This window comes from Henckelia pumila, chromosome 4, assembly GCF_033568475.1.
Source record: "Henckelia pumila isolate YLH828 chromosome 4, ASM3356847v2, whole genome shotgun sequence".
NCBI lineage: Eukaryota > Viridiplantae > Streptophyta > Magnoliopsida > Lamiales > Gesneriaceae > Henckelia > Henckelia pumila.
In genome coordinates, this window is record NC_133123.1 from 24,055,996 (window position 1) to 24,077,712 (window position 21,717).

At 32.7% G+C, this 21,717-nt stretch overlaps 1 protein-coding gene and 3 non-coding genes across 4 annotated transcripts; 3 read left to right on the forward strand and 1 right to left on the reverse strand.

Annotated features, from left to right (window-relative positions):
• The first annotated feature begins 1,682 nt into the window (after positions 1–1,682).
• On the forward strand, positions 1,683–1,799 carry LOC140869853 (U5 spliceosomal RNA). The gene has a single exon (XR_012146844.1). It is a non-coding gene; the product is annotated as a U5 spliceosomal RNA (small nuclear RNA).
• A 1,128-nt stretch (positions 1,800–2,927) lies between these two features.
• On the forward strand, positions 2,928–3,090 carry LOC140869844 (U1 spliceosomal RNA). Its single transcript, XR_012146835.1, has one exon. It is a non-coding gene; the product is annotated as a U1 spliceosomal RNA (small nuclear RNA).
• A 718-nt stretch (positions 3,091–3,808) lies between these two features.
• Positions 3,809–3,925, forward strand: LOC140869850 (U5 spliceosomal RNA). The gene has a single exon (XR_012146841.1). It is a non-coding gene; the product is annotated as a U5 spliceosomal RNA (small nuclear RNA).
• A 2,374-nt stretch (positions 3,926–6,299) lies between these two features.
• On the reverse strand, positions 6,300–9,490 carry LOC140863625 (glutamate dehydrogenase A). Its single transcript, XM_073267179.1, has 9 exons — positions 9,274–9,490; positions 9,027–9,140; positions 8,365–8,586; positions 8,086–8,160; positions 7,805–7,921; positions 7,449–7,699; positions 7,112–7,187; positions 6,818–6,904; positions 6,300–6,630 (listed from the first exon to the last, which is right to left on the reverse strand). The coding sequence occupies exons 1-9, from the start codon at positions 9,379–9,381 to the stop codon at positions 6,445–6,447; spliced, it is 1,236 nt and encodes a 411-aa protein (XP_073123280.1). The 5' UTR covers positions 9,382–9,490; the 3' UTR covers positions 6,300–6,444.
• Positions 9,491–21,717: the final 12,227 nt, after the last annotated feature.

The following is a 21,717-nucleotide window of genomic DNA, read 5'->3' on the forward strand; positions in this document are numbered from 1 at the left end:
GTTATCTACTCTTGTATCTCTACTTCCGGATCTATACTTTTCAGTTTATCAAAAAGGGGGAAGAGTTCTAAGATCGTGATTGAAACTGACTTTGCATGACAATGAATATCAGTTTATCATAATAAATTGAAATATTTTGATAAACACCAAAAAGGGGGAAATTGTTGGGAAATTTAGTTTTGGTATTTACAAAAGAAAGCCAAACTATTTGAGCAACCAAAAAAGAGCTAAACTGATATTCGAAAAAGATGACGTCACTATCAACGGCCACTTGACTAAGGACTGCAGTTTACTTTGATAAACTGAATCGATAAACTGAAAACGCATCAACGACCGTACTCAATTGGCTAAGGGATGCAAATCAGTTTACCCTTGCCAAACTGATTGCTTCAGTTGTCCGCAACATTTTTCTACCGTGCTATTTCCAGATAAGATCATCCGTACTCTGACATCTCTGCAGAAGGTAGTGCAGCGATACTAAGGAAATGTCGGCTCCAAAAATCGTTGATGATAGTGACAAATCCAACGGGAATAATTCAAATCTTATCTGAAGGACAATTTGAACTTATAACCGTTGACAATCCAAAGGGTATAAATAGAGATCTTGATCAACATCAGAAGCAACAGACGTTCCAAAAACTCTGTCATTCTTGCAAGAATACAAAAAACTTATTACGCTCAAGATTTGATCAAGAAACTCGAAGCACAGACGTTCAAAGCATTATACAAATCATTGACGGTCAATTTTTGTGCTAAGGATTTCGAGTTGTATTCTTCCGTTTATACTATCAGTCTAGGACTGAAACTAAAGTGTTATACTAGGAGTTCTTGTTTAGGCAATGTATAAGTCCTAAACTGGATTGAGTTTGTGCAAATTAAGTGTATAAATCAAAGTCTTCTAGTGATATCCTTCCGAGGTGGAAGAAGGGGTGACGTATGAGTATTTGAAATCTCCGAACATCCATAAACAACTACTTGTGTCATTTTCAGTTTACTCACCATTTACCACACACCCTAAACTGATATTCACTCAATGTTTTAAATCTGCAGCTTGACATATTTCCGCACATATTTTGTTTGCCAAACTGCATCCGACACTAAGATAATCTTCGAACTCATTCATTAAACCGATCGAGTTCAATATTTTCTTCTAAACTCTTTGAAAGTATATTCACCCCCTTCTAGACTTTCAACATTTTGAGTTTAGCTCAAGATTGATAATTTCTTATAGGGATTAAAGTTTTTTAAAAATTCATAAACAACTCAAATGCGATAATTTCGAATACAAATTAAATATTTTTGGAACCGACTTGTAAAGATTAGAGCCGGATGTATTCATGTATAACTTTTAACACTCAAAATGAATCTGTTTTGTGTGTGTGTTTTCCCTTCTCTCTTTAATAAAAATTGCTATCCAGAATTTTTTTTTACATAGAGTGAATGTGGCTGAATTGAAGCATGCGAATTGCGAGACACCTTAATATGTGAAAGGAATTTGAATATAACTTTCAATTTAACGCTCAGATTTTGGGGTTTAAATCATATAATTTTTTTTAATTATAAATAATTATTGCATAAAATATATTTTATAACAATACCCTTTCCCACATGGAGAAAATTGATTGACAAAAGAAGAGATCCTACCTAATAAATAGCAGACTTCAAACCTACTACATTCAATCAGCTGAGTAGTAACCACAAAGCGAACTATTCTTTCGCCTTTTACTAAAGAATACCGTGTGTTTGCTGCAGATAAGCAGTGTACGCCTCTTTTTGGAGGGGCCTCTCCTTGTGGGACTGGCCCAACAATGCAGTTTTAAATTCTTTGGCAACATTTAGTAATTTTGAATTTGAATTGAATTTGAATGGAATCAATTTTAAAGTTAATAATATTGTAAATTTGATTCGATATATTCAAGCATGTTTGGAAATTATTATGTTAAAAAATAAGGGTTTGAAATATATATTGATTTACATTTAAAATAAGACATCGTATGAGTTAGTTAGTGAGTGGTTTGTATACTATTGAACAAATTAATATGAGCTCAAATTCGACTTAAAAAATTCGAATATATCCGGTGAATTTGATAATTTTTTTTTGAACCAGCTCGAAAAATGTACACGATTCATTGATACATTATTATATAATATATTATATTATATTGCTTTTTAAGTTAAGAATATGTTAGCTTCAAAAAAAAAAAAAAGTAAAGAATATGTTTTGGGCGTCCATCGACACATTTTTATGTACGTGAAAAATTTTCGAACTAACACCGAAAATGAATCTATTTTTATTAAATAATACCGCGTGCTCGCTGTGTTTAAGTATTATATATATAGAACTAAATGAATAAAATGAGTTTAGCAATTACAAGAAATGAATACAAGACAAACGGTATTATATATTATATTTCTTTTTAGGTAAAGAATATGTTTTTTTTTTGGGAACATATGTCAAGAACAAGTTTAAAAATAAGAGGAATTTATGAACAATTTGATTAATAATATTTTATTTTAGAATAGTATTGTTTAGTATCTGCATTTTGTTTAAAGATATCATGGTTAATTTAGAGCAATTAGGCTTCCTTTACCATAAATTAATGTCAAATATGCGACCTTTCATAAGAAGGAGATCTAATGTTTCATATTACCCTTGAATGTTTCACAAATATTTCAATAAATTAGTCTGATTTTATGTTGACAGACACACACTTGTAAAGAAAGAAAAGATTGATTTTTTCGCCATTTGGGTAACTAGTAATAAATAGTTAAAGGATCCTATAATTGTTTTCTAGTTTTGGCCTGACGTGATTTATTTCCATTTTCCTGCATTGATCTAAGCAGGGTTTAGGTATCCCACATCGTTAAGAAACACAGTCGAGGTAAAACGGATGGTTATATGATCTAATGGTTGTACAACTTGTTTCATACTTACCTGGACGGGGTCAATGGATTATCAAGAAGGTCTATGGCCTAGGCTAGCGACCTCCATTGCACGTAGGAGGGGTGTCTGCTTAAGATCGGCCCAAGTGGTTGAATCTACGTCATAATTTGTGATAGAGGGGGGGCCTGCGTTCGCGCGGCCCCTACTTATCCTAGTTCAATTTTTTTATCATCTTAATTTTGATATTTGTCTGCTACATATATTGTAACCGAATAAGCACACTGTTATGCTTCTCTAACAAACACCATGCTGAAGTGAAGTGGAAGGAACTAAGTTGGCCTAAATCTTTAAGGTGGTGGATGAGTTTTCAGGATGTACAAGAGTTCAACCTGTCGGTGATTACAAAACAGAGATGTTGAATTCTAACTACTCCCGACTATACAAGGCCAAAATTTCTGCTAATCTCTTTTCGTTGACGTCCATTGTGAAATAATAGAATTTCTCTCAAAAGGGACTACGAATGACTTACTGGTTTTGACATAATAACCAATCTGGGATGTACAATGGCAAGGAAGCCAGTGGGCAGAATCACTGGGGCACAACAAGGTTTTTACGCAGATTATGGCCCATGGGGCTTGCTCGGAGATTCATGTTACGCACATTCTTCAAGTTTTGTAGCAACAAAGAAGAGGCACCATCTAACATTGTCTGCGGTCAGCTAATGAAAGGAGAAGATAACTGTTCTGAGATTCAATAAAATATACATAGACATCCATTTAATAATTGAATGTGAAGTTGCGGTTTTGAAGGCTAATAATAAGCCACTAGCCTTATTCTATCACCCTTTCCCACATCGCATAAATTACACAAGTAACTAAGAGCCTGCCGTATAAATAGCAGACTTCAAATCAAGTTCACCCACGCAGCTGCGCAGTGAACACAAAGCGAACTATTCTTTCGCCTTTTACTAAAGAATACCGTGTGTTCGCTGCATTTAAGCAGCATACGCATATTTTTGGAGGGCCTCTTCTTTTGAGGAGTTGGTCCAACGATAAAGTTCTAAATTTATTATTTAATAATTTAGTTTAATTTAATACTAAGTAAATACATTTTTTTTATTTCAATTTAGTACGTCACCGAAATATATAACGGCAAATTTGTTCCAATTATGTTTATTTACATTTGTATTTTAATGGAAGGTTATTTTTATGGATGCACTTCTTGTTTTCTTAACCTTTTATAAAATTACTAATATTTATTTGATTTGATTTTTTTTTTAATGAATGAAACGTGTGTATAAAAAATCTACGTAATTATGTATACCAAGTATTAATTTAAGGCTAACATATATATTTTTCGTTTTTCAACATACATATATATTTTTAAAAAAGTACATGTTACGGATCTGATAAGTATTTTGTTTAATACCCTTTATTTTAGAATAACAATATCGTCTAGAATTTGTATTTCTTTTAAATTGAGTCCTATTAAATATTTTAATGAATAATTTTTTTTAAAATTTTTATTTTTATTTTCATGTATTTATACCAACGGATATTGGTGAGTTTAATCATAAATATTAGTAAATGAAATTAGATGACTTATTTTACATTTTACCATATAAGAACTGTTAAAATAAAATCTATGTATATCTATTATAAAAGTGTGAACTAAAGTCATTTTTATATTGTGTATTTGTCAAATTTTGTCTTTCGTTTATAGAAATTATTTGTTGAGGATGCTTTTGTAAAAAAAATGATTATGATGAGGTCAACAGTTAACAATTACGTGAATGCTAGATAAAGATAAAATTGCCTAGAAGATTGGAATAACAAAACTCTTTTCGTTTTTATTTGCTTGTACATAGATTAATAGATAAAGTTTCCTAGAACATTGGAATAAAAAAACTCTTTTGTTTTTGTTTGCTTGTACATAGATTAATAGATTTGTGTTAAATGCAAAAAATATCACGATCTTGTTTTACGATACATTTGAATCATAAAAAATTATATTAAAGATTTATATGATAAATTAAATTAAATATTAAAAAATTTAGATTAAGATAGAAAACTATTTAATAGTTAATATTTTTTAAAAGCATATAAGATATGATAATTCTAAATAAATTAAAAATAAGTTATTACTCTATACTTTTGGATATGATTATAATTTTATTTATATTTATCAAATTAATTAAAAATTAGTTAGTCTAGAGTTTAAATTTTTAATTAAAGGTTTTCATTTCAAATACCACATATATTCATAAGAATACGTTTTGTATTATGAAAATATTGTAAAATTACAAAATAAAGCGGTCATGTAAAGTTGTTGCTTAAACACACTTTATATGTGATGAAACGGTTAAAGTAGTCGATAGAAAATTAGTATAAAGAACTGAAATTAGAAAAACATTTGGTAAGAATGTGATTGTAATTAAAAGCGATTTTATGCAAGTTGTATCGGTTGTTCAAAAAACAACCATTCAGAAAATATTAATACTACGAGTTTAGTGAAATCATATTTGTACTCGAAAATGTATCATTTTTTGTTTGAAACACATGAGAGTTGAGTTTGAATCAAGATGATTAGAACAAATATTTTACACACTAATACACATTTTATCAAATTCTTTTTGTATTAAAAAAATCATTAACATATGAGTGCAATTTTAATTTATATTTGATGTTATCATTAAAAAATTTATAGTGTAACATATTTCAATAGCTCGAAACTCAACATAACAAGATAATAATTAACAATAAAACTATACCAACAAATGAAGTATTTAATTATAAAAGCAATAACTGGTTCAATTTGCAAAGTTGCAATCTTGTTTTGGTTGGAAAATGTAGGACTAGATGATTGTCGTTTTACTAAAATATATAGTTGATGATAATTGTGCGACTCAAATATTTTAAACCGAACAGGAGCTCAAGTGTCATGTTTCGGTTGTTTTACCTAGCAGAAACAATTATTGCACCAATAATCTCTCTCCCAATAATTGTACTCTTTGCAATAAAAAAATCGAACTCGTGAATTTGACTCTGTGCCAATTGTAGGACTTACCACTTCACTAAAAGTTATAACAAGTGATAATAGTACAAGTCAAATCTTTTATAACCACAATCTTATGTCATATTTGTGTTATGCTTTTACTATTTTCATTATGTTCATTTTCTTTTTCACTGAAAACAATGACATTTTATAAATTCTATTTTGGTCACCGAGATATGCTAAAATGTGTACTAAAAGACTGCTCAACTGAAACACTGAGCAACACCAATTAAATAATGATCTATGTTTTATATAAGAATGTTGTTCACGCGCGTTCCATTTTTTTCTATTACCTAAAAAAACATCAATAAAATATCTTATTATCAGTTTATACAAAAGATAAAAAATAAAGCGTGTACAATAAAAACCAGAATCAGAACCCATCAATTTCATTCACTGCTTTTTATGGATAAAATGTGTAGCAAATCTCAACACATTGAATTATTCAAGGGAAAAAAAGGTAAACATGTCGATGTTATAATGTTTTAAACAGGAGTTGTAAGAATTTATGCTTCCCAACCCCTCAGTAGGGTAGCACGAGCTACACGATTCACACCGAGTGTAAATGCGCCCATACGAAGGTTACAGTCATGCGATTTACACAAGCCTTTGATATTGTGGAAGGCTCTAGTCATGTATTTTTTAAGTTCCTGATTCACTTTCTCTTCATCCCACATGAACCCTTGAATGTTCTGCAAAAAAATTGATAAATCAGTCCGATCTTGTGCCAATGAGCGCTAATAACAAAAGCCATCTAAATTCATAATGATGTTTATTTGTATCACATAAAGGAATTGTAAAAATTAGTTTGATCCATATTTTAACAGTATCAGAATCCATCCATTTTCTAGTAAAAACCAAGAAAAGATGAGACGTTACCTGAACCCATTCGAAATAACTGACTGTTACCCCTCCTGCATTTGCGTATATATCAGGGAGTATGATCACTCCTTTCTTCGACAAAATCTGCATAAATATGTAATATTTTACATGGCCAAAGATTAAAAAAAAAAGCACAACTTTTGAAAGAATGAAGGTAGGCGGTGTTTGGAAGAACTTGTAGGAAGCATCTCTCAGCTTTTACTTAACAAAATTTTGAAAATTTTGAACATTTTGTTTAGGAAAAGCCGAGAGAAGCTCTAAGCCCTATGGAAACTGGACAAAATTTTGTACCTCATCCGCTTCTGGATCAGTAGGATGGTTTGCTGCTTCTATGATGAACTTGGCCTTAACGTCTCCGGCATTTTCTCTTTGATGAAGAAAACCGAAAAATTGTCAAAAGCACGAAGTAAAATGGATAAATGTGTAAAGAGCGAGGAAACAGCTGATGTCATGTCTGTTTTCTATCCTTGGACTTTTTTGCTCTTTTTATAGGATAGATTGGATCCTATGCAACAACTTCTCAATCCCAATGAAATATATTGTTGCAGAGCACTTATTGCGAGCAAAAAATCAATACAAGGGGTTTTGATATCGTGGCCATAAAATTTTATAAGAGCAAAAGATAAACCTGTTCAGAACTCCTCCTAGGGCACATGGTATTAAAACATCACAATCATGAGTGAGCAATTCGTCCGAGTTCATGGCATCAGCACCACTGAAATCAGATAGCCTTCCCGTCGCCTCTTTGTGCTGAAGCAGAGCCACTATATCGATTCCATTTGGATTCTTTACAGCTCCCGTAATGTCGCTTACTGCAACGACCTTGCCACCTTTCTCATGTATGAGTTTTGCAGCCCAAGATCCAACGTTTCCGAATCCCTGTGTAACCGTTCGTTTTGTTCTTAAGAAAAGTGTAAAATACAATACGCATTTAATAGACAGATACAATGGACATAAGGAGTACTTAAATAACAGAAAAAGTACTTGTATGGCAAATGTCAAATCCGTTATCGACTTTCCATGTTCAGCAAGTAATGCTTCCGTTGCGTACACGACACCACGCCCTGTCGCAGCATCTCTACCGAGTGAGCCACCAAGATCCTGATGCACAAACCATAAGCACGGGTAAGATGAGTTCTGTTTTCTCACAAGATTCATACACAAACATAAATACACCATACACAGATGTGGGTGTATTAGTATATATGTATATATACACGCCCATATACGTGCTAAAATCTACACTAATTTGAATTTTCACTTACAACTGGTTTCCCGGTAACAACAGCCGGCGAGTGACCATGAAATTTCGAATACTCATCCAAAATCCAAGCCATTGTCTGCAAATTATTGCTTTCATTTGGTTAGAAATCAATATATATTCTAAAAATCAGATCCATTACGTCCAAACACCACGCAGATCCTGTAATATATCAAGTTCACTTCCGTAATTTTACTATTCGAATTTTAACAGAATGGAACCCGCACATGACGTGGATTAAAGCAGAAATCCACACAAGAATAGATTATGAAGAAGTATTCACCTGAGAATTAGTGCCCATATCTGGTGCCGGAACGTCGGTATTGACTCCTATAAGATCATGAATCTTTTGCGTAAAGACCCGAGTAAGACGCTCCAACTCACTCGTGCTCAAATCTTTTGGTACACACCCTATTCCTCCCTTGGCTCCCCCATAGGGAATATCCGCCACAGCAGTCTTCCAAGTCATTAACTGAGCAAGAGCATTCACCTCATCCGGATCGACCTTTCGCAAAACAAATCGATCAACTTCTTAGAGAGAAACATAACTCATGAACACAAAGACAAGAACTCAATATGCATCCTCAAAAAATTTTCAGAAACATAGATGGAAATTTCTTCTAAAACATTTAGCAGGAGACCAGAGATGAAAATTTCTTCTAAAAAAGAAATCACCCTTCTATCTCACTCTAAAGTTCTCTAGCTAGAAGAGGACAGCTTTGCCACAAATTTTGGATTACGCATCCCATTCAAAAATTATGATAACAAATCCACAAAATTAATGCTCTTGCCCAAGAATACTATCCAACTTTCATACCGGAATTGAAGAATCAAAACCCCAAAACCAAGAGCCAATGAGAGAAACAGAACTTCAGAAAAAGACAATAACTCAATCAAGAATCAATATAACAAATCCATAAATATACATTAAAAAAAAACCTGTACCTCTGGATGATATCTGATCCCCCCTTTCATTGGTCCCCTAGAATTGTCATGCTGAACTCTAAACCCAACGTAAGACACCAGTGATCCATCATCCTTAGGAATCGTACACTCCACCTGATCACAGCCCAGAAAATCAAACCATTTTTCAAAATTTCAACAACCATTATTTCCCAATATTTCTTTCTTTTAAAGAATCAACCTTTTCCAAAATCCCATTCCAAGAAACACAAAAAAAGAAAAAAAAAACCTTGATTTCCCTGAATGGGATCAAAAGGCTCCTCTCAATCTTGGAGTCCAACCCAAGAATCCGAGCCGCCTGCCTGAAGTTACGATTGGTAGCTGCAAGAGCATTCATTATATTTTCAAGAACTCTTTGGAATTCAAAATCGATTAGACTTTGGAGTTAAAAATTAGACTACGAGAAACTGAGGATGTTTCTTTGGGTAGTATTTATAGCACTTGGGGATCTGCCGGTGGGGCAGGACAGGAGTGAGGAGTCACCATCCTTAAAAATGGTAATTCGATATTCGGTTCGATTTTTTGTGCATTATCCCTAATTTAAACTAGTTATTATTGTGTAAAATAAGTTTAAATTTTGATGTAAATTATCTCCAAAATTTGATTTTAACGATAATATTAATGGGAAATAGCATTTAATGTATTTATAAGATCACATATTATTAAGTTTCAATGTCATTATTATCATGTGCTCATTATAACTTGATATAAATTTTATTTGTTTATTGAAAGAGATATGGATTTTTAGTGTTGTATGTTCTGATTTTTGGTAATTTAAGTCCTTTTTATTTGAAAATGCTTACGTGTCACTGTACACGTCAGCTCCACATAAGCACTGAATTGGTGTCACGTCAGAGCCACGTCGGAAAAAAAACTAAAATTGCCAAAAAAATAAAGATAACGGACTAAAACTGAAATCTAAAAATATAAAGGACTGAAATCGCAAAGTGACAAACATATAGGAACACAAAAATAATTTTTCCTTATTATTATTTAAAATTTTAATGTATAATACTTTATATTATTATTTAATTTTTTTAAAAAAAATCCTAAAAATGAAAATAAATGTTAAAGTAAATTCTAACTTTAGCCTCATCGATGCGAAGACTGATCACAGGGGAGGCAAATGTTAAATTGCCCGTTCATCCATATTTTTAACGTCATTATTAGGTAATTTAAAGTTTTTTTATTGGACAAAAAATTGTATTCTATTTAGATATGTGTTTTTTTTTAATGCATTCAAGAATTGCTAAACATCTCACAATAGATTTTCAACCATATATTATATTTATCTTCATGTTAAACATGTTCTTAATTAAAGAAAATTTCAACGATTTATTAGTACATATATTTGCATTCTATATATATAATTAACCTTCATTTAATATTACGTATAATATTAATGGATGTATAAAATAAATAAGTATAATACTGGAATATGAAAATCAATAATCCATTCAGTAATGCATACAATTACAATAAAAAAATGCCTCAAAAAATGAAATGTTGACCAAGATTAGAGTCAAATATCCTGAGAATTTGTAAAATAGTTACTCGAAAATTCTATTTCTCACGTGTTAAAAAAAATGTCATTTGTCAATGCGTGAATAGCCATAAGTGGAGCTGAGTATGCCAAGTAGGATCGAATTTAATCGTGGACCAAATTATAATTCTTCTATTTTATGGCACACGAAATAATACATTTCAGTCTTGAATAAATATTTTAACTTATCAAGATGAAGCGCTTATCGGTTAACTGAAACCATAATTCTTTATACTTGTAGCAATACATATATAACTCCATACTAATTAACATGTGAATAAGAGATAGTTGCACCTACTTGGATGTCAACGGATTCGGATAGTTAGACCATGAGTTTGAGGTATAAAATATCTTATTGTTGGTGTTAGTTATATCATATATAATATATTATCTTCAAAATCAATCTTATAATTTTTTTTTTTTTGTCACGAACACTGTTTTCAACAGATATCTATCATATCTATTAAGAATATGATATTTTTTTACACAACGTTAACATTTTGAAGCACGAGAGTTTCCCAAATCCCAATAAATTACTCATCTCAACGCACATTTAAGTAGTGTTTGGGAAAGCTTTTGTAAGAAAAAACTGAAAAATACTTTTTAAAAACTGTCCCAAACACTAACTTAATTCAACATAAATAAAAAGACATTTGCCAATATATAATAATCGGGATAGTTGTTAGTAAAATAAAAGAAATGAATAACGCGAAGATCATGCATTATTACATATATTTTTGTTCCTATCTAGGGACGCGGCGAAGTGTTGGCAATTTGGATAGTGAAACATAGATTTCAAACTCTTCACCCCTCAAATTTTCAATTATATTTTTAATCTTTTCTGTATTACTTAAAGTACGATGCCAAAAAATACATATACTTGTTAAATGCGTCTATAGAAAGTTGTGTTCTAGGATATTTGCTTGAAAATCTCTTGACAAATAATAAATTATACTTTTCCTCTCAAAAAAATAAAATAACGAATACTTTTCAAAAATAAAACCACCCTTATAAAAAGCATTAATTTAGAAAGGCACTTTTTAATTGTTTTAAGTTAACAAATTCTCCCATAGTAGTTAAACCAAACTTGTCAGTAGTAAATGACTTAACGATCAGCAACGGTTTGTTATCACAAAAACATAAAATACTAACATTTTATTCTAACGCATTTCTTTAATTTTCTTTACTTAAATATTGAATCTACAATCATATAATTACTTTGTGAACCAGTTATGTCAAAAACAATATTTTTCGATGGAGAAAAGAGTGAAGTATTCATTTCATCTTGTATGAGTAATAAGTCTATTTAAAATCCATTTGGTTCTATTTTTTCAAAATTATGACCATGATCTAGTTTAAAATTTATTTTTCGCTGAACTGTAAGGTAAAATCAAGCATGTTTTCTTAAAAATTTCAAAATTGAAGTAATTTAATTTTAAATAAATTATAACCGTATAAAATGGAGGGGGAAAACAAAATTGGAAGAGATAAGATGGAATTTGGAAAATCATCTCACTTGAAGCCAAGGGTAATTTACGAATATGAAAACAACTTCACCAAAACTATATATTTAAAAGACTCCCTTTATATATAGTAATAGCTAATAACGTACATGAACGTATTCGATGAATTCAAACTCAACAAGTTGACCATTTAGAAAATCAATTATTATTAATTATATTTTTTACACACATTTGGCGATATTTGAATAAATCTTTTGATGATTAATTAGTGATTTTTTTTAAGTAAAAAAGTACATAAGAATCATATGACATAAATTAAAATATATATTTTATGCTCCATTACTTTTGTTCCAATCTGGGGACGCGGCGAAACGCTGGCAATTTGGTGCAATGTCTTTCTAAGACGTTTTCGATTTGCTCTCTTCTCTGAATTAGAAGAATAGAATATAAAATCCTTTAAATAATAATAAAAAAATCTAATATAAAATGAATAAATATGCATAATATTAAATGTGGAACAATGGTGGCGGCGACCATACGCCGCACCAAAGGCCATTCTTATCTCATACGACCAGTAAAACCTGTCCTAGTCGAATCCAATTCATCCAGGCTTTTTATTTGATTTGAAGGGCAAAAAAGAATTATTGGCCGATTTACATCCAAATATCAAATTAATGTTATTTTTTAAAATTATTAGCCGATTTAAATTAAAAGATTAAATCGAAATATAATTTATTCGATAATTTAATGACAGTGGAACCAAACTTCCGCATCAGCACTCTATCCATAAATAGGTAAGGTCGATGCCACCCGCAGGGTACTTCAAACTTCCGCATCAGCGCTCTATCCATAGATAGGTAAGGTCGATGCCACCCGCATCCATAAATAGGTAAGGTCGATGCCACCCGCAGGGTAGTTCAAACTTCCGCATCAGCGCTCTATCCATAAATAGGTAAGGTCGATGCCACCCGCAGGGTAGTACCCTGCGGGTGGCGTGGCGGATCATGATTGAGTAATATTAGTGGATCCCACATGGGACCCACTGATTTTACCCAATCATGATCCGCCACGTCATCCGCAGGGTAGTATCCTGCGGGTGGCATGTACTAAACCCCATAAATATATGTTAAAGGCTAGAATTATCTATCGCTTGTTTAGCGTAGACAACAATATATTATAAATAAGAGAACACAAAAAAGAAACAAGTTGATAGCAAAAAAATAATGTGTCTTAAAGTTTGAACACAAGCTATACATGACAAAAACAACCGTTCATTGACGAGTAAACGCTTGAAAAATAACGAAGAACAGAGTGTAAAGAATTCGCAATCAAAGCAAAATCTAATAAGGAAAATATATTTCACATTCGAAAAATAAGCATGAATTCATTTGTAACTGTAAAAAAGGTACAAAATTTAAAAACAATTGAATTATCGATGGACATTGAAGGAAAGAAATGTAAGTTCAATTTCCACCACTTGCAACCAATCAATAATCCTCACGATCAAAACAGCGAGCCAAGAGTTTAACTCTTTTTTTTTAAGACAAAATTTGCCCCGCCTAGGTGCCAACGGGATTGTGCAAAGTGTCTCCCAAGATAGAACGCTTACAACTTTGAGTAGCAGCACTGCAAACTCAAAGAACTTCGAACACAAAGTGCTTTAGGAAACTGAGACTCTAATAAAAGAAATCAGAAATGAGCGAGTATGAATGATCACAGACGGGGTCTATTTATAGATATTGGAAGGATGCCTCGGACAGTCGCACCACTTCGATGCATGCATGGCCGAACAGTTGCAATGGTTAGGACCGAAAGGACGCACTCTTTCAGCCGAAAAGATGCACTGGTTCGGACCAAAAAGTTGCACTGAATCGGACTGAAGAGTCGCATACTTTCATCTGAAAATGCACTCAGATTGTAAAACAATTAATTTATTTTGTCCAAAAATTTTATATTCATGTTCCAGCCCACGCCCACGGTCCGTGCCGGCCGGCCGGACGATGGCGGCGGCGCGCGCGTGTGGCTAATGGTTCGAACCTAGCCTAGACTAGATTCGTTCCTCTTAACAAACATGGGTACCCCTTGGGGCCCCAACCCATTGTCTAAACTTTGACATTATATAGTGCTATTAATTCCCATATTTTATCAATGTGGGACAATGAGCATAAAGCCTCATTCACCATCTCATTTACCATCCATTTTTCCAACAAATTTTCCAACAATCCCCCACATGAATGTGATTTATGAGAATATGTATGCATATGCTAAAACAGAGTTTCTTTCAAAAAATTATTGCATGGGGAGAGGTAGCTTGCGGCTTTGAACCTTCCTTAGTGAAATACTATCGGATTTACTAGGCTGCCTAGTGAACGTGATGTCTTGAAATATTCAGCCGTTGATGTAAACCAAGACAACAGTATTCACACAATAATTTTTCTCACACTTTATTTGTTCTCATGGTTTTGTCCGTTTTGGCCCTGGACAACATCTTGGATTCTTAAGTGTTTCATTGAAGCGGCCCGTCTTCACACTTAAATAGGTGACCTCCTATTGTATGAGTATCCTATCATACTCTATTTCTTAAATAAATATAGGAATCATTAAAAGTTTGTTAAAACTTAGCCTCACTACTTGCACAGGTTGCACTTTTATCCTAGGAATGAGAATAGATCAAAGTTTTAAGTGCACGCCAACGTTCATAACTTGATTTTTCCATTGAACCAAGATCTTGGGATCTCCAATCTACAAGGTTGGGTTTCCGCTATGAATATTCTTTAATTTTGTAGGTTTTAATCCCATTTCTCTTGATAAGCAGTTTACTTGATCTCTCCCTAAACATTTTGTTAACGGATCCGCTAAGTTATCTTTTGATTTTACATAATCAACTGCGATAACACCATTTGAGATCAACTGCCTAATGGTATTATGTCTTCGACGTATGTGTCTTGACTTACCATTATACATACTACTTTGTGCCCTACCTATAGCCGACTGACTATCGCAATGTATCATTATTGCTGGCACTGGTTTCGTCCAACACGGAATATCTTCTAGGAAATTGCGAAGCCATTCCGCTTCTTCTCCCGCTTTGTCTAAAGCTATGAATTCCGATTCCATTGTGGAACGAGCTATACACGTTTGTTTTGAGGATTTCCACGACACAGCTCTTCCACCGATGGTGAACATATATCCACTTGTGGACTTAGAGTCTTTTGTGTCGGATATCCAATTTGCATCACAGTATCCTTCTAGTACGGAAGGATATGTTGCATAATGTAATCCATAGTCCATTGAATACTTTAAGTATTTAAATAATCTTTCCAATGCTTTCCAATGATTATGACTAGGATTACTTGTGAATCTACTCAATTTATTTATTGAGTATGCAATATCAGAACGAGTACAATTTGTAATATACATTAGACTCCCAATTATCCTTGCATATTGCTGTTGAGATACGGGTTCACCTCGATTTTTGGATAAATGTAAACTTAAATCCACGGGTGATCTTAACGGCGTAACATCATACGCGTTGAATTTCCTAAGTACTTTCTCAATATAATGAGATTGTGTTAGGATAATTCCTTCAGGAGCTTTTACAATCTTAATTCCTAAGATAACGTCTGCTTTTCCCATATCTTTCATATCAAAATGTTTTGTCAACATTTTCTTAGTTTTCATGATGATATCATGATTACTACCCATTATGAGCATGTCGTCTACATATAGACAGACAATTACATACGAGTCATGTGTGCCTTTTATATAAACATATTTATCACACTCATTAATCTTGAATCCATTTGACATCATTGTTTTGTAAAATTTTTCATGCCATTGTTTAGGAGCTTGTTTTAGTCCATACAGCGATTTAATGAGTCGACACACTTTTCTTTCTTGACCGGGAGCAATGAATCCTTCAGGTTGTGCCATATATATTTTTTCCTCTAACTCACCATTCAAAAATGCCATTTTTACATCCATTTGATGTATTTCAAGATTATTTAAAGCAGCTATTGCTATAAGTACTCGAATAGACGTTATTCTCGTAACAGGTGAATATGTGTCGAAGAAATCCAATCCTTCTTTTTGTCTAAATCCTTTGGCCACCAACCTTGCTTTGTATTTTTCCACTGTTCCATCAGCTTTGTATTTCCTTTTTAAGATCCATTTGCATCCTAAAGGTTTGCTTCCCGGTGGGAGATCTACTAACTCCCAAGTATGATTTTGCATGATGGAATCTATTTCACTGTTTATGACCTCTTTCCAAAGCGGAGCGTCAGGACTAAATAACGCTTCGCTTAAGGTCCTTGGATCATTTTCTATAGCATAACTAAGAAAATCAGGACAAAATTTTTTAGCTATCTTAGCTCTCTTACTACGTCTTGGTTCTTCACTTTCATGAGTTTCCTCATTAGTGGATTCATGAACTCTTTTGGAAGAGCTCTTTTCTTTTCCTTCTTTATAAGAAAAGAAGTTTTCAAAAAATGCAGCATTCCTTGATTCAATAATCGTATTCTCATGTATATCAGGAATTACTGACTTGTGCACTAGGAATCTATATGCACTACTGTTGTTTGCATATCCAATTAATATGCAATCTACAGTCTTAGGTCCAATATTCACTTGTTTTGGCTTTGATATTTCTACTTTCGCCAAACACCCCCACACTTTCAAGTATTTGTATGAGGGCTTATGTCCTTTCCACAATTCGTAAGGAGTTTCATTCTTCTTTTTATGTGGAATTTTGTTAAGAATATGATTTTCCGAAAGTATTGCTTCCCCCCACAAGTTTTGGGGTAGTCCAGAACTTATTAGCATGACATTCATCATTTCTTTCAGAGTACGGTTTTTCCTTTTCGCAACACCATTAGATTGTGGTGAATAAGGAGCAGTTGTTTGATGAATAATGCCCGATTCTTTGCAAAATTCTTCAAACGGAACAACATATTCACCTCCTCTATCACTTCGAATTTTCTTGATTCGTTTGCCTAATTGATTTTTAACTTCATTTTTATAGGTCTTAAATGCTTCAAGAGCCTCATCTTTGCTTCTTAAAAGAAACACATAACAGAATCTTGTACAATCATCTATGAATGTAATAAAATACTTTTTCCCACCTCTAGTTTGTACAAACTTTAAATCACACACATCGGTGTGAATTAGTTCTAGAGGTATTGTACTTCTTTCCATAGTGTGAAAAAGTACTTTTGTTAATTTAGCTTCAACATATACTTCAAATTTGTAGTTTGAATCAATCTTAGTCCTTGGAATAAGATTTAGTTTTACAAGTTTTTTCAAAGTGTTGAAGTTAACATGTCCTAATCTAGTATGCCATAAATTAGAACATTCAACCAAGTAATTCAAAGCATTAACTTTATTACTTTCAAGATCACGAAGTACAGTCATTACACTCATCTTGAACAGTCCCTTTTCTATATATATTTTTCCTAGGAACTGTCCATTTTTCATGATTACAACTTTTCCAGCTTCAAAAACTATTCTAAATCCGGCCTTAACAAGCCTAGAACCGGATACAAGATTCTTTCTTATGTCCGAAACATGAAGGACATCAATAAGAGTAAGCTTTTTTCCTGAAGTCATCTTGATCACCACTTTGCCTAATCCAACGATCTTAGAAGTCGCATTGTTACCCATATAGAGCTCTCGTCCACTTATAGGAGTATACTTCGAGAATAACTCCTTGTCAGCACATACATGTCTTGTAGCTCCAGTGTCGATGAACCACTCTTTAGGATGATCAACCATATTAGCCTCGAAGATTACTGCTGACAGATCTATCTCGGATAAATCAATAGGCACAGATTTGTGTTGGACCACATTTGCCCGGTACTGATTGTCCTTCTTCGGTAAGCGACAATCCTTGGCTTTGTGGTTCGATTTCCCACAGTTCCAACAAGTCCCTTTCCACTTCTTATTCTTCCCTTGCTTCAAATCTTTTCCAAACTGTTTCCTTTTATTCGTAGCGTTTGGCTCCACCAGGTTTGCCTTTGCTTCCATCGGCATTTTACCAGCTTTGATCTTCGCTTTGCGATTGTCTTCCTCAATTCGCAGCCTGACGATCAAGTCCTCGAGCCCTATTTCCTTGCGTTTGTGCTTCAAATAGTTCTTGAACTCTTTCCATAAGAGTGGCAGTTTTTCGATTAATGCAGCCACTTGGAAGGATTCACTGATCATCATCCCTTCAGCCATTATATCATGAAGGATGATTTGGAACTCTTGCACTTGGCTAATCACCGTCTTGGCATCAACCATTTTGAACTCGAGAAACTTACCGACTACGAACTTCTTCGTGCCAGCATCCTCAGTCTTGTACTTTTTCTCTAAGGATTCCCATAGTTCCTTAGCAGTCTTGGTTGCAGAATATACACTATACAGTGTATTGTCCAACCCATTTAGTATGTAGTTTTGGCACAAGAAGTCGCTGTGACACCATGCATCGAAAGCAGACCTTGCTTGTGTGTCAGCATTCGGCGCCGAAACAGCAACAACATCCTTCAAAAACCTTGCAAGATGAAGAGTTTTGAGATAAAACAACATCTTCTGCTGCCATGTCTTGAAGTCAGTACCAGAGAACTTTTCAGGTCTCTCGGCATGCGCATTAGAAGCAGCAGGGGCCGTGACAATAGCCGGTGTAACAGGAGGCGGCGTAACAGGGGGCGGTGGTGGGGGGCGTAACAGAAGGCGGCGTGACTTTGGCAGAAGGATCAGTAGCCATCATACAAATTTTGTCTTAAACTTGTAAGTTCAATTTTCACCACTTGCAACCAATCAATAATCCTCACGATCAAAACAGCGAACCAAGAGTTTAACTCTTTTTTTTTAAGACAAAATTTGCCCCGCCTAGGTGCCAACGGGATTGTGCAAAGTATCTCCCAAGATAGAACGCTTATAACTTTGAGTAGCAGCACTGCAAACTCAAAGAACTTCGAACACAAAGTGCTTTAGGAAACTCAGACTCTAATATGAGTATGCAAGAAGAGAAAGAAATCAGAAATGAGCGAGTATGAATGATCACAGACGGGGTCTATTTATAGATGTTGGAAGGATGCCTCGGACAGTCGCACCACTTCGATGCATGCATGGTCGAACAGTTGCAATGGTTAGGACCGAAAGGACGCACTCTTTCAGCCGAAAAGATGCACTGGTTCGGACCAAAAAGTTGCACTGAATCGGACTGAAGAGTCGCATACTTTCATCTGAAAATGCACTCAGATTGTAAAACAATTAATTTATTTTCTCCAAAAAGTTTATATTCATGTTCCAGCCCACGCCCACGGTCCGGTCCGTGCCGGCCGGCGGCGGCGGCGTGCGCGTGTGGCTAATGGTTCGAACCTAGCCTAGACTAGGTCCGCTCCCCTTAACAAACATGGGTACCCCTTGCTGTTTGACTAAACTTATTAAAAAGAGCTTATAAGCTCATAGAGTTTAAAAGTTATTTTACGAGCTTATAAGCTGTTAGAACTTATTTTAAAAATAAGATGTTAAAATGTTTGAATAAACTTATTTTAAATAACTTAAAGATGTTAATGTGTTTGGTATTATAAGATCTTTTTATCTTCAAAATTACCAAAAAGGGTATAATTATATGAAAATAATGTTTCGAGTTATACATATATGAAAATAGTTTTAGAATAAACATATATTAAAAATAAAATTGTTATAATATTTTATTTTAGAAAATTTATGTGATTTGGAATTTTTTTTAAAAAGTAATATTTAATATTTAATGGGTTGAGGATATGATGGAGATTTAGTAAAACATTTAAGGATATTTTAGAGAGATAGAATGTTAAAATAAGATATTTTTGAAAAAAGTACATCTCCTTGCTTTTTTAAAAAACAACTTATAAGCTGTCAAACAGCTTATTTTGACAGCTTATAAGCTGTTTTTAAAAAAAATTATCAAACAAAAATTTAAAACTTAAAAGCTCTAGAACAACTTATAAGTTGTTTGAAAGAGCTTTTAAGCTCTGCCAAACACCCTCTAAATTTAGTTTATGCTAACTCCATCGGTGTTGTAGAACAATTAAAATATGACGTCTCAACTATTGTATGACTTGTAAAGACTTGAATTATATGGTTTATGTTACGTAAACATGATTCCCGGAGAAGAGTGATGGTAGCCATCCAAATAACTATATCAATGGCATTACGAAAAGTGTGAGTCAACAATGGAAACGTAGTTGCCTTCTTATTATTAATTATTATTATTATTATTATCGATTTTTTTCTTGGCAATATTCATCACAAGAATTAAATATAACCTATTAATATTACATTTATTTAATTATAATTTAATACCCAATAATAATAACAATAACGTTTGTTTGACTTTACTTTCCCCTATTCTCATCCACCAAAGAAGAATGAGACTTCGAAATTTGTGATGTACGTGAGTACGTCGACTCTTCTATGCAACTTCAATTTTCAATAAACACAAAAAATTTACGCACTAAAGTTAATCTTATTAGTCAACCTTTTAAGATACATCTCTCGTTTAATCTATAAAAAAATATTATTTTATATTTAAATTATTTTTTTTTACAATTTTTTTTAAAATTATGCTATGAATAAATATTATGTAATATATATTTTGATTTGAGTTAAATATGTTACTTTTAAAGGCACCGTTCTGTTCACTATATTACTAATATATGCAGGGGTGGATCCAGGATTTCGGTCATGGGGGGCCGCTTATAAGTAGACACAAGATTAAAAAAGAAAAGACAAATTATATAGTCAGTTATATTCAGCTAATTAAGCATCAAATGTATGTTTCGAACAAAATATTTACATATTAAAGGAATTTGACGTTCATTAGAAGTTTTAAAGTTTCGATGATAACATCAATACAAAATTTTTTGGCAAATATTTTTTTAATACATATCATCAATGCATACAAAAAATAAAATCATCGTCCATTTAATTTGCTCATTCTCTTTTATTTATTTCAAATATTTATTTTATTACTTTCAAATATATATATATGTATATATATCATTTTATTTTATACTCAATCCATCCCATATATATATACTTACTTCTTTTTCACACATATCAACAATTTTTTTTTAAAATGTCAATTGGTAAATAACTTTTCAATTTTAATTTAATGAATACTTATATGTTGTAAAAAATTATTGAAAGTAATGTATATATTTAATGAAAGTCTAATTAATTATATGAGCATATTAATGAAAAAATGCGGAAAAAATATTTTTATAATTATCATACAAGCCTATATATTTTAGAAAAAAAATATAAAAAAGTGATTATATATGAAACATAGTATAATGTTAGTCTTTAGATGATAAATTTTAAAGATATCAATAAATATATAAATATTTTAGATATTTGAAATTTATTTCGATTAATATGGTATCTTTTTTTTATTTGTTATTATAATGTCATTATATTTTACATAATTTTAGATAATAAATTTTAAAATTTTCAGTAAATAAATAATTTATTATTAGTTAAATAATAATAATAATTTAGATATATTTGGTGACATTAACAGAGAAGAGAGAAATATCAAATAAGAAAACAAAATAGGATGGAAGAAAGAAGAAGGAAAACAAAAGAGATAATAAAAGGTAAAAAAATAAATATCTAAAAGGAGGAGGGGATTGAATATTGATGG